Raw genomic sequence first — 12,453 nt, 5'->3', positions numbered from 1 at the left:
CCTCTTTGCTTCGAACGTAATAATAATTTTATCATGCATATTTGTGGATACATTACACAAAAAATGTGTCAGAAAACGAATATCTAACAATAAACTTCGATTTATGTCGCCATCTTTAGTGTGGGACAATAAGCCCTTAATATATAAAGTGTAAAAAATGTGTAGAAATTGCCGGAATAGTTTTAGCAGATCTCAGATACATACCTATAGGGTATGATAATTATAAAATAATTGCTTAAGAAATGCCAGATTGTATATCTGAGCTGTGAGTGAGTGTTTTACAAAGAGCTCTAGAGAGGGACGTGGTAATTCCGCCATATTTGTTACGGGTGGCTGCAGGAGCGGCTATACATTTTCAAGAATATGGCGGCTTCCAGGCAGGCATGAGAGTGGATACTTCTTAACAGATTTGGCTGAACCTGGGCAATCATTTCAAAAACAGGCCATCAAAACAGTTCCTCGGATATTGCAACACGAATCTCGTACGTATGACTTTTGGCGAGGATCATGCATTGAGCCGAAATGTGTATTTTTTGATGGCGAACATAAACTTAGCCGCCATTTTTCTTGTGGGAGCTGCTAGTGGGTTGATTTGACGACAAGATGGCTGCTTACACCGGGGCGGCATGAATTAAATAAAAATCATCCCGTCTATAGTTTTCGCTTGGAGGAGACTTGCGCGGACGTATCTTCTCATAGTATGTATTGGGATGTATTTGCGCGTACGTATTTATGTGAGGATCCTTTGGTGAAACGAAGCTAACGTTAGGTGTGTTTTAGCTGCGCTGCTGGGAACCGGGAACCGCATTCCGCTGCATGAATATTATGCACGCGTAAAAGTCTCGTTTAAATGCTCAGACCGCTTAGAAACTGCAGCACTCGGGCGATGGTTTTATTTGGCACTGCACTGGAATCAAACTGCACGCTTAAAATGTAGTATTGTTGCTATTTTGAGTGGCTGACAAGATGGCGACTCCCAGAGAGGCGTGAAAATAGCCTTCTGCAGCAAATAGGGACTGGGTTTCGAGTGTTAAGTCTCTGATTTTGTATCTTTGTGTACCTTCGAAGTATTTCGCGGATGGGGTTTTGAGTAATTCTCACTTGGCGGTTAGTAGATAGTTTGTTCACTTACACTTGCTATTTAGTTGACTGAAATGAATTGTTTTTATTTGCTGCTCCGCCATTTTTCAGACTGGCGGAGGCTTGTTTCAAGATGGCGACTTCCATGGGTTGATACTCTTTCTGCATCAGGGACATTTAACTGCCTAATGTAACTTTGGTATGTGACTTTAAACTAGAACGTGGTGCTATTTGGTATATAAAATGATCGATGAACTTGCTGTGCGCGGTATTTTAGACTAACGTTAGCTTGTCGGCTTTTAGCACGTCTGCAAGCGCCAAAATGGCGGCATTCATGAATTAATCAAACGTCTGAATAACCCACAGTGTTTGGGGTTTTGATGGCACTGCTGTAATGTTCTAACAATTTATATCTATATTCAGAACGTGTTATTTAATATATACTGTTCTATTTTGTGCTATATTTTCGCTGACTTGAGCTCACAGAAACAGATATGTTAGTGGCTAAGAGTCGCTGAAGTGCATTGCCTTTTTCCTCAGTAAAAGGACATGACGTCCCCCGGTTCGGTTGTGCTTGGAACCTCCGGAGCTCTGCTGCAGCCGCGATGGAAGCGGGTTCTGGGATGGTCCGGGCCGGTTCCCCGACCGAGACACGGGCACAGAGCCGTAGCTATCAAGGAGCTGATGGTCGTTTTCGGCGGAGGAAACGAAGGGATCGTTGACGAGTTGCACGTTTATAATACTGGTAAGGAAAATGTTTTTATTTGAGGAACGTGTGTATATGCGTACAAACTACATCACGTTTGCAAATCGTCGCTAAATGTGCTCTTTGTGTTTACCTTGTCACACTTTTTCATTATTATATTTCTTGCGCGCAACGATGAAGATCCGACTTAACTTGAAGTTACAGTCGTACATTTTTCTGCATTACGAAGAAAAATAGAACTGCATATTATATTACATATAAGCATAGTATTTGTATATAAATAATCTGAGTCCATTGCCATGTCACTCGCAGTTTATATGTTGTGGGGGGGAAAAAGGCGCCAGAAAACAAAAATGGACGTTGGCCGCGTCACGCGCACGCCCCCTCCTGCACGTGCACCAGTGCGCCTTTTTTGTTATCTTTCAGCGAATGTTGTGACTGTTGAGCCCACAATGACATTAGTAGTATTGTGGATATTAGGCTGCTCTAGACTAGACAATACCTTGCCAGTAGGTATTTCCAGAAATGTTTTATGATATTGATAAAAATATATATAAATTAAGCTAAATGTTTCATTTTGTGGGTTACAGTGAAAGAGTTAACTTAATTTTCCCAGAAAGCTCTAATTAAACACAGTCTTCCCATTGAAGCTAAACAATCTAATTCCTCTGTCGTGACCTTTCAGTTCTGTGAATTGCAATTCAGTAAATTTCTCTTCCTGTTACAGAATCACACTAGACGTCAGTCTTACACTCTGGTGCCTTTAAAAAAACAAACAAAAAAAAAACATAAGTTCAACATATAACAAATGATAAAACAAAATGTAGAAATATACAGTCTACTCTCTTCACCTGCAGCTTTAAGGCCGACATGAAATAATAAAAGTTCACCCTATTTTCTAAATGCATGTTATAGATCCTAATTTATCCATGCATACATGTCATTGTTAAAATGTTTTGACTTCATAATGTTTAATCAAAGTGTCTCCTGTAAAAGTCCTCACCCTACATTTTTTTTCTTTTTCAATAATTTGTTACACGACACAATATGGAAGAAAAATATCTATAGCTACTTCAGTTTCATTGTGGCTTTACAGTTTGTTCTTTTAATACCTCACCTAAGATTTCATGGTGTGATGTATTGTTCCTCTATTAGTCCCGTCTTCCTTTGTCTTTGAATTTTGTCCTACTGTCTAATTTATGTTGACTCTTAGTGCTTTGAATTTATAAAGTGTGTTTTATTCACCTTGGCTTTAAAACTGCAAGAGAATGTTTTTGCAAGTCGTCTGCACCTTATCACTGAGTATTGACTGAGCAATGAAATATTTCTTTCATTTTCAGCAACAAACCAATGGTTCATACCAGCTGTTCGTGGAGACATTCCTCCCGGCTGTGCAGCTTATGGTTTTGTATGTGATGGCACACGTCTATTAGTGTTTGGTGGAATGGTGGAATATGGAAAGTACAGCAATGACCTTTATGAGTTACAGGTGAGAAAAAGTTCTTTAAAATCACTCTGTTATGTGACTAAAAGCTGGAATACACTAGACAACTTTCGCCCAGATTTGCAGACTAAAGTATTCAGCGCTAGATGCCGAAAGCTGTAGCTGGCCTGCTGATTTTGGCCAGTCAAGAGTTGACAGATTTCACAGAAAATTACATAGTGTATGATGGGCACACTTTCTGAATTTTTAGCTTCGGATTATGCTCCATCTAGTCGGTTGATATCAAATATGTTTGCTATTTTGAGCCATCTTTTAGAGCACACATTAGCCGTATTTCCACTATTGTGCCAAAATAAGCATGCTAGTGCGTGCCAGGGCCAGATCACCGTATGAGGCAGAAATGTATTATATATGTGATGATAAAGGCTAAGTATGCTGTCCATTGCTTCAAGAACTTGTACAGAACATATGATTATAATCATGTATTTATTTGGTTTCAAAATTGTTCTGTCTCTTCCCTGTGTGTTTGTTGATACTGGACTTCTGCATCTTCACATGCCATAAATTTCATATATTCCGTGTAACTCATAATTCTGTTTTTCTGTCTGTGAGCTCCCATTTTATTGTTTTATTTTTATTTGTTATGTGTGTCCAAGCAATGAGGTGCGTGTTTCTGTATCAGTTTGTGTTTGGACTGACGTGGAAGTCTGGTAGTGTGTGACCCATAGTTATTTAGTGTAAATTACCCAGTTATGCATCGTTGGCAAGTGTATGATGCCTAGTGTTTTATAACCTCTTCCCGTGGTTACTATTATCAGGCAAGCAGATGGGAATGGAAAAAATTGAAACCAAAAGCCCCTAAAAGTGGAGCCCCACCATGTCCTCGCCTGGGCCACAGTTTTTCTCTTGTGGGCAACAAGTGCTATCTTTTTGGGGGGCTTGCCAATGACAGTGAAGACCCCAAGAACAACATTCCCAGGTATTATTTCCTACTATATAATAACGTGGTCAGTAAATAAATATTTGTATATTATTTGGTTCATAGACTCACTCACATGTGCTTCCAGATATTTGAATGACCTTTATACCCTCGAGCTGCGTCCAGGCTCCAGCGTTGTGGGCTGGGATATACCGGTCACATATGGAGTGCTGCCTCCTCCAAGAGAGAGCCACACTGCTGTAGTTTATACTGAAAAAGCTACTAAGAAGTCACGTCTTGTTATATATGGAGGAATGAGTGGTTGCCGTTTGGGAGATCTTTGGACATTGGATATTGGTATGAAGGTTATCGCTGTGCTGTTTGTCAGACAATTAATTCAACCAGTCAGTTAGGTTAAGCAATAATTAGGCCATTCTTTGCTTTACAGATACACTGACCTGGAACAAGCCTGCACTAAGCGGCGCAGCTCCCCTCCCCCGTAGCCTTCACTCAGCCACCACTATTACAAACAAGTGAGTTTCAGGGTGCTTTCACACGTGTAGATCGATTGCTTGAACAGGGATTAAAATTATTACAATGTTGCTTTTTATTCTTGGTGTGGTTCGCTTTCACACGGCAAAGTTTCTAAACGGACCAGATTTGTTAATACAAGTCACGCACGAGTAAACTGTCCTCTCATTGGTCAAAGTTCCACGGTTTATTTTCCCGGATTCCACTTAGCTCGCTGTCACGCATGTCATCCGTCAGGATGGAACGACAACAGCTTCACGGGCTTATTGTTGTTGTTTTTTTTTTTTAGCTGTCGTTATATTAATTTATCATTTTGAGCAGGAGTCCAGGATTAATTGGGAAAACATTTTTAAAATGTTTAAAACACCTACTACGAAGAAGAGCAGTAAAACGGCATTATAAAATGAAAAAGTGCGCTTTGATTTTGAATGGTGAAGATGTGCTCACCCACAGACATTCACAGATTCATTTTGAGGTATTAGCAAAACAACAAAATCAATGCTTTTCACGGAACTTACGTAATTACCCATTGTACATTGGGATATAGCCTGGTTGGTTGGTCTGTTGGACCGGATTGCTTTCTCACTACAACCAAACCGCTCAAGAGTTCGTTTTCCGAGGGCAATTGCTGTGTTCACATATGCCCAAACGAACCGAGCTAAGGGGGGAAACGCGACAGGTTCCGAAACAACGGGCCAGGTGTGAAAGCACCCTCAGTGTAATCTAGAATTGCATCAACAGGGAATTCCCTAAATGCACACAATGGCGTTACTGACCTTTAATCCTTTTATCTGTTTTGTCTGCAGAATGTATGTTTTTGGTGGCTGGGTTCCCTTAGTGATGGATGATGTGAAGGTGGCCACACATGAGAAGGAATGGAAGTGTACAAACACTCTGGCCTGCCTGAACTTGGGTATGTTTGTACATGTAGATGTACATGTAAAAAATCTTTGATCAAAATTCAGCGAATATTCAGTCATATAAGTAAAATATAATTGAAAATAACTGTTCTCTATTTTAATGTATTTTTGTGAAGGCAAAGCTGAAATTTTAGCAGCCATTATTTCAGTCTTTAGTGTCACACAGTCCTTCAGAAATCATTCTAATATGCTGATTTGGTGCACAAAAAACATTTCTTATTTTCTGTTATGAAAAGTGTGCTGCTTAATATTTTTGTGGAAACTGTGATGCATTTGTTCAGGATTCTTTAAATATAAAGTTCAAAGTAACAGCATTTATTTGATGCATATTTGAATACAAGTATGAATTTCCTTCAGATAAAAAAAAAAGCGTAGTGACCCCAAACTTAATGGTAATGTGTGCCAGTACATCAATACTGATATTAAAAAAAGTAACAGAGTACAGATTATTGACTCAATATGTCTAGTTTGTGCATTAAGTGTGAATGCAGCCTGATACTGCTGTTTTTATTGTTGTTAATATAAATGAAACCGTTATCAAAAACAAATATTTGTTCTGTGTTTCCTAATTATTGCCTGTTTACATAATTATTAGGAAAAAAACGTATTTTGAAATTGATATTAAGGATTGTGAAATTTCACTTATTGTGTTATCTACAGGAAGTTTGGTATCGTGATAATATTATCTGTAAAACAGTAGGACTTTGGAATTGAGCCCAATTTGATTACAGTTACCAAATCCTTGTTAAAAAAAACCTTTTCTTTTCATTTAAGACACCTTGACATGGGAGACTGTTTTGATGGACACTTTGGAGGACAACATACCACGTGCACGAGCAGGACATTGCGCTGTTGCTATTAACAACAGACTTCATGTTTGGAGTGGACGTGATGGGTACCGCAAAGCTTGGAACAATCAGGTGTGCTGCAAAGACCTGTGGTACCTGGAGACAGGTGGGTGCAACAGATATGCAGTATGGGCTATTTCTGACACAGTTAAACTGCTTCATAAAATACCCAAATGCATCAAATGTTTCACACTTGAGTAGTATTTTTTTTGCATCAGTTGATTGGTTGTCGGTATTGCACTTTTTCTTTGCAGAGCGACCTAATCCTCCATCACGGGTACAGCTTGTCCGGGCCAACACAAATTCTTTGGAGGTTAGCTGGGGAGCGGTGTCTACAGCAGACATGTACCTGCTTCAGCTTCAGAAATATGATATCCCATCAGCCACTGCTGCCACATCACCAGCCCTCAACACAGCTCCCTCCCTCCCTGGAAACTCGCCTAAGAGTCCAGCACCTGCCGCAGCTGCTCCGTCTGCTCAGAGTCTGCCGCAAAGTGGCATCACCCTCGTGCCCCAGGCTGCTTCTCCCACAGCCTCAGTTCTGCCCAGCACACCTGCAAGTCCTGTGGCTGCCTCAACAGCTCGTGGACCAGGTGCCGATTTGTTAAATTGTTAGTAGCTTAATTTTACTTTTATTTTTTTCCCCCTCATGAAAGGTTGAGTTTAACATTTTTCATTTTATATTTAAGCTATTCTGAAAGTTGCAGCCCCTCAGTCAGGCACCGGGACGTCAATTGTCACTGTGCGACAGGCCACCCAGGCCGGAAAGTCCCCAGTCACTGTGACATCACTTCCTGCAGGTGTTCGCATGGTAATGCCAACACAGACCACTCAAGGATCGGTATGAAGCAAAAAAAATCTATAAAACTGTTGATGTCTTATAAATAGTTTTATTTAAATATGTATTTTTCCCCCTTTTCTTTTTTAGCCCAGCAGCCCTCAGATGAGTGGAATGGCAGCTTTGGCTGCAGCTGCTGCAGCCACTCAGAAAATCCCTCCTTCCCCTGGAGCCACTGTTCTCAATGTGCCGGCTGGGGCCACAATTGTTAAAACGTTGGCTGTGACACCTGGGTCCACCACAGTTAGAGTGGCATCACCTGTCATGGTAATTATCTTAAGATTGTCACTGTGTGTAGTCCTTCATATTGCCTCATGCCCCTTGGGCTGTATTTCTCATGTTCGACCTATTTTGTTTTTTTTATTTTTCTATTATTTGCAAAAATACAAAAGGTTAAGATTAGTATGATTTTTTTTAATCAGCAGTGTTGTATTGAATTTATCAAAAGAGAATTTATGGCTGTTCTACTTATCAAAGAATAAAAAAAAAATGTATCTCGGTTTCTGTAAAAATGAAGTAACCCAACTGTTTTCAACATTGATAATGATAAAGAATGTGTCGTGATCACAAATCCGCATATCAGAATGATTTCTGAAGGATCATGTGACACTGAAGACTGGAGTAATGGCTGCTGAAAATTCTGCTTTGCCATCACAGGAATAAATTAAATTTAAAAAAAAAAATGTGTGTAATATTTCACAATATTACTGTTTTTACTGTGTTTTTGATCTAGTAAATGCAGCCTTAGTGAACATAAGATACTACCTTCAAAAAAATTTAAAATCTTAATATCTTCAGTACCGTATTGTGTAATGCTTAAATTAAAAAATAAGACTCAAAACAGCAAAACTTACATGGTTCCAGCTCTGAACTATTGATTGGAGGAGCTGAATTCCAAACTTGCATTCGCCAGCATACACATATCTATATATTTATATATGAAATTATATATTTTTGTGGGAAGTTGTTTATGTTGCGGTCTTGGCCAGCACTAATCTCGTGGCCCACAAATATTTTGTCGTAGGTAAGCAACCCTGCCACTCGCATGCTGAAGACTGCAGCTGCACAGGTGGCCACTCCAACAGTGTCCAGTCCCACTACAGCTGCTCGGCCTATCATCACTGTGCACAAGTCTGGCACAGTTACCGTAGCCCAGCAGGCTCAGGTTATGACCACGGTGGTGGGCGGAGTCACCAAGACCATCACTCTTGTCAAGAGCCCGCTTTCCATGGGAGGAAACTTGGTACAGTCTTTTAAATTCTGGCATAGGTAAAATTAGAAAGGTAAAAAGATCTAATGGACAGTTTTATTTCTATAATCTTTTTTTTTTTTTTTTAAGCTCTCCAGCTTGGGCAAGGTGGTGTCAGTGGTACAGACCAAACCAGTGCAGACAGCTGCTTTGATGGGACAGGCCTCCTCCAACCCAGTGACTCAGATTATACAGGTACATTGAACCTATAGTATAACTAGTTTTAAGTTTCTGAGACACTCACATTAATTATAATTTGAAATAATCTCAACTTCAATTTCATTCTTATTTCATAGACTAAGGGTCACCTCCCACCCGGCACCATTCTGAAGCTGGTAACATCTGCGGATGGAAAACCAACCACCATAATTACCACCAGTCAAGCAAGTGGCACAGGAAACAAGCCCACTATCTTGGGCATCAGTGGCATGTCCCCCTCTACCACCACCAAACCGGGCACCACCACTATTTTTAAAACAATCCCCATGTCTGCTCTACAGCAGGGAGCTACAGGTAAAGAAATAAGCAATTTTGTCAAGAAGTCTTTTTGTCTTTTGATATACACAATAAAGATGATAAATATCATTTATTATATTTATTTATATTATTGTTATTAACAATATTTTTTATTGATTTCTATTTGCGTGTAATTTATTATTAACAACTTTAATAATAGTGTGTTTGTCAATGATTAACAACATTATTATTAATAATGCTGATAATATTTTAGGTGGCTTTGCTTGGACTTAATGAGCATCTGTTTTCTGTTGTAGGTGTGACTAGTAGTACAGGGGTGAAGAGTCCTATTACCATCATCACCAAAAAGGTGATGCCGTCTGGAACAGGAACTCCTGGCAGAATCATTACAGCAGTGCCTAAGATTGGTACAGCAGTTGGCCAGCAAGGCCTAACACAGGTATTGGGGTTCATAATATCTGGTGCAAAATGGAAAACATGATGCGGTTGAAGCACTTTTCTTACCTGGCTTGTTTATTTCCTATCTGAAGGTTGTTCTAAAGGGAGCTCCTGGTCAGCCTGGAACCATCCTTCGCACTGTGCCGATGGGAGGAGTGCGTCTCGTGTCTCCAGTATCTGGGGTCAAGCCAACTGTGACAACACTAGTTGTGAAGGGAACAACTGGTAAGGATATTAGCCTAATAAAGTCGAAAGTTAACGTTCATTGTTAAAAGACTGCATGTGTCTCTGTGCCAAGTGTAATTTAGCAACCTCTATTATGAATGATTAAAGTATTTTCCTCTCGCTGTGTCTGTTCTCTTTCTAAGGTGTAACAACTCTTGGCACAGTCACAGGAACAGTTTCTACCAGCTTAGCTAGAGGAAGCTTAGCCAGTGCCAACGCCACCCTGGCAACTCCCATCACCACTCTGGGCACGATTGCCACCCTCTCCAGCCAGGTCATTAATGCTACCGCTGTGCCAGCTGCTCAGAGCAACCAGACCACTGTCACCTCCACCATGCAGGTTTAGGACCACATAATCTTTTCAGATTGTTTTTATGGCAGTTGTATATAATTATTCCTTAATTATTGCAGCTATTTTGTTTATCTTTAAATTGTTTTTTTTTTGTTATTATACAAGTATACTTTATAGTTACATTTTATAAATAATTACTTACCGAAATTGTTTTTGTAGTAAATACATTTTCTACCTATAAACCACCATTTCTTCATCTTGTGTAGTAATGAACTGATGTGGCTTATTTAATGTCCGATATGATACTGGTTGATAGCAATATTAATCATCATTATGTACACTATTATTAGGGGCCTGAAAATTGTAATGGTTTTATAAGTTTTACAAGTCTCTTATACTCAACGAGTCTCGCTTTTACTCAGTGTCACACGATCCTTCAGAAATTTTTCTAATATGCTGATTTGGGTAAAAACAAAATCTGTGATACATTTTTCAGGATTCTTTGATAGAAAGTTCAAAAGCACAGCATTTATTTAAAACCGAAATCTTAATGAGATTATAAATGTCTTTATGGTAACTTTTTTTTATCAATTTAATGTCTTTGCTGAGTAAAAGTATTAATTTCTTAAAAAAAAAAAAAAAAAAATCTTTCTGACCGGAAACTTTTTGTTATGAATAATTAATATGTAATAAAAAAAATGGAAACTATATGCTAACACACAAAATTGTTGTATTTACAATGAACCGTTTTACACAATATTTACTTAATTTACTGAAAAATATAACGTAATCTGTAGTCACTAATCTTGTGTCGTCCTTTCTTAAGCCCACCCAGGTGACTCTCATAACAACACCCAGTGGTGTGGAGGCTCAGCCTGGCCAAGATCTGCCTGTTTCCATTCTGGCCTCTCCCACCTCTACTGAGTCTGGTGCAGGCGACGCTTCTGGCAGTGTTACTTTAGTGTGCTCCAACCCACCCTGTGAGACTCATGAGACGGGCACCACCAACACGGCCACCACAGCGACGGCAAATATGGGCACTGGACCAGCTGGCACAGTACAAAGAGTGTGTTCCAACCCACCCTGTGAAACGCATGAAACGGGTACAACAAACACTGCCACCACAGCATCTGCCAACATGGGCACTGTACAGAGGGTCTGCTCCAACCCACCATGTGAGACCCATGAAACGGGCACCACCAATACAGCAACCACAGCATCTTCAAATATGGGCACAGCTCCTGCTGGCACTGTCCAGATGGTCTGTACCAACCTACCCTGTGAGACCCACGAGACGGGCACCACCAACACGGCAACCACAGCATCATCTAACATGGGCGGAAATCAAACAGGAACGGTACAGAGGGTCTGCTCAAACCCACCTTGTGAGACCCACGAGACGGGCACCACCAACACGGCAACCACAGCATCATCTAACATGGGCGGAAATCAAACGGGTCTGCCGAGCTGGGTCTGCTCAAACCCACCCTGTGAGACCCACGAGACGGGCACCACCAACACGGCAACCACAGCATCATCTAACATGGGCGGAAATCAAACGGGAACGGTGCAGAGGGTCTGCTCAAACCCACCTTGTGAAACTCACGAGACGGGCACCACCAGCACAGCAACCACTGCAACCTGCAGTATGGAGACGGACGAGGAAACAGGTACTTTAGATTTCCACAAGATTTTTAAATCTACACATTTATAATATTTACAAACCATGGGTCTCATTCGCTAATAATTGTGTGGGTTATTTGTATTTATATGCACAAGAACTTTTTCTTAAGAAAAATTATTTTCTTAATTCACAAGAAATGCATTTGCATAATTTGTTCTTAACCTCATTCTAGGGCTGGGCGGTATATCAAGTTTGTTCGATATATCGATATTTTCTTTATAAGCGATTCGATATGAGGCAATACCGTTTATATCGATATACAGTAGTTTGATACGAGCGCATCTGAAAATATAGCGGAGGACACAGACTGAGCTGCTGCGGAGAAAGTGCATAATCCAATTTGTTCTAAACATATGACAAGCTTCATATTAAGGCCTTTAAAAACTGGTAAGACATAGTTTATAGTTTCGCATATTAGTTTAAGCGGCTCGGCCCGTCATATGCTCTGACAGAAAGGCTGCGTGTGCCGCTGACAGAGACACTAGGCTACTCGCGCTGTAAACATAGTTTATAGTTTCGTTTTGCATATTAGTTTAAGCGGCTCGGCCCGTCGTTTGCTCTTACAGAAATGCTGCTGACAGAGACGCTAGAGCAGGGATGGGCAACTGGCGGCCCTCGGCCCGTATACGGCCCGCAGTGTCTTTTAGTACGGCCCGCTGGATCATATTAGACTCGGATGATCAATTTTAAAACATTTGAAAAGCAAGTCAAGTAAAGATTGCTTTCAGTTTATGATGTTAATACTATCTCCAACCAGGAGAGGTCGCTATTTCCAGCCGCTCCCCTATTAATTTCAGCGTAG

At 40.4% G+C, this 12,453-nt stretch overlaps 1 protein-coding gene across 2 annotated transcripts in view; it reads left to right on the top strand.

The window, feature by feature from the left end:
* Positions 1-350: 350 nt before the first annotated feature.
* LOC107727831 (host cell factor 1-like) overlaps positions 351-12,453 on the top strand; it is a 21,650-nt gene continuing 9,547 nt past the window's right edge. The window contains exons 1-18 of one of the 2 annotated variants that reach the window (XM_016537843.1): positions 351-482; positions 1,621-1,825; positions 3,127-3,275; positions 4,049-4,209; positions 4,298-4,506; positions 4,598-4,682; positions 5,487-5,593; positions 6,375-6,554; positions 6,703-7,041; positions 7,138-7,289; positions 7,377-7,553; positions 8,311-8,529; positions 8,626-8,730; positions 8,832-9,048; positions 9,309-9,451; positions 9,543-9,675; positions 9,819-10,015; positions 10,794-11,637. In XM_016537843.1, the coding sequence (XP_016393329.1) occupies positions 1,630-1,825; positions 3,127-3,275; positions 4,049-4,209; positions 4,298-4,506; positions 4,598-4,682; positions 5,487-5,593; positions 6,375-6,554; positions 6,703-7,041; positions 7,138-7,289; positions 7,377-7,553; positions 8,311-8,529; positions 8,626-8,730; positions 8,832-9,048; positions 9,309-9,451; positions 9,543-9,675; positions 9,819-10,015; positions 10,794-11,637 (3,613 nt within the window). In that variant the 5' untranslated portion in view covers positions 351-482; positions 1,621-1,629. Of the gene's footprint in view, positions 483-577; positions 699-1,620; positions 1,826-3,126; positions 3,276-4,048; positions 4,210-4,297; positions 4,507-4,597; positions 4,683-5,486; positions 5,594-6,374; positions 6,555-6,702; positions 7,042-7,137; positions 7,290-7,376; positions 7,554-8,310; positions 8,530-8,625; positions 8,731-8,831; positions 9,049-9,308; positions 9,452-9,542; positions 9,676-9,818; positions 10,016-10,793; positions 11,638-12,453 lie in introns of those variants that run through there. The other variant, XM_016537844.1, reaches the window with a different exon arrangement.

Source organism: Sinocyclocheilus rhinocerous, unplaced genomic scaffold (assembly GCF_001515625.1).
Source record: "Sinocyclocheilus rhinocerous isolate Xijiao unplaced genomic scaffold, SAMN03320098_v1.1 scaffold576, whole genome shotgun sequence".
In the NCBI taxonomy this organism is placed as follows: domain Eukaryota; kingdom Metazoa; phylum Chordata; class Actinopteri; order Cypriniformes; family Cyprinidae; genus Sinocyclocheilus; species Sinocyclocheilus rhinocerous.
This window is presented reverse-complemented; position numbering and strand designations above follow the sequence as displayed.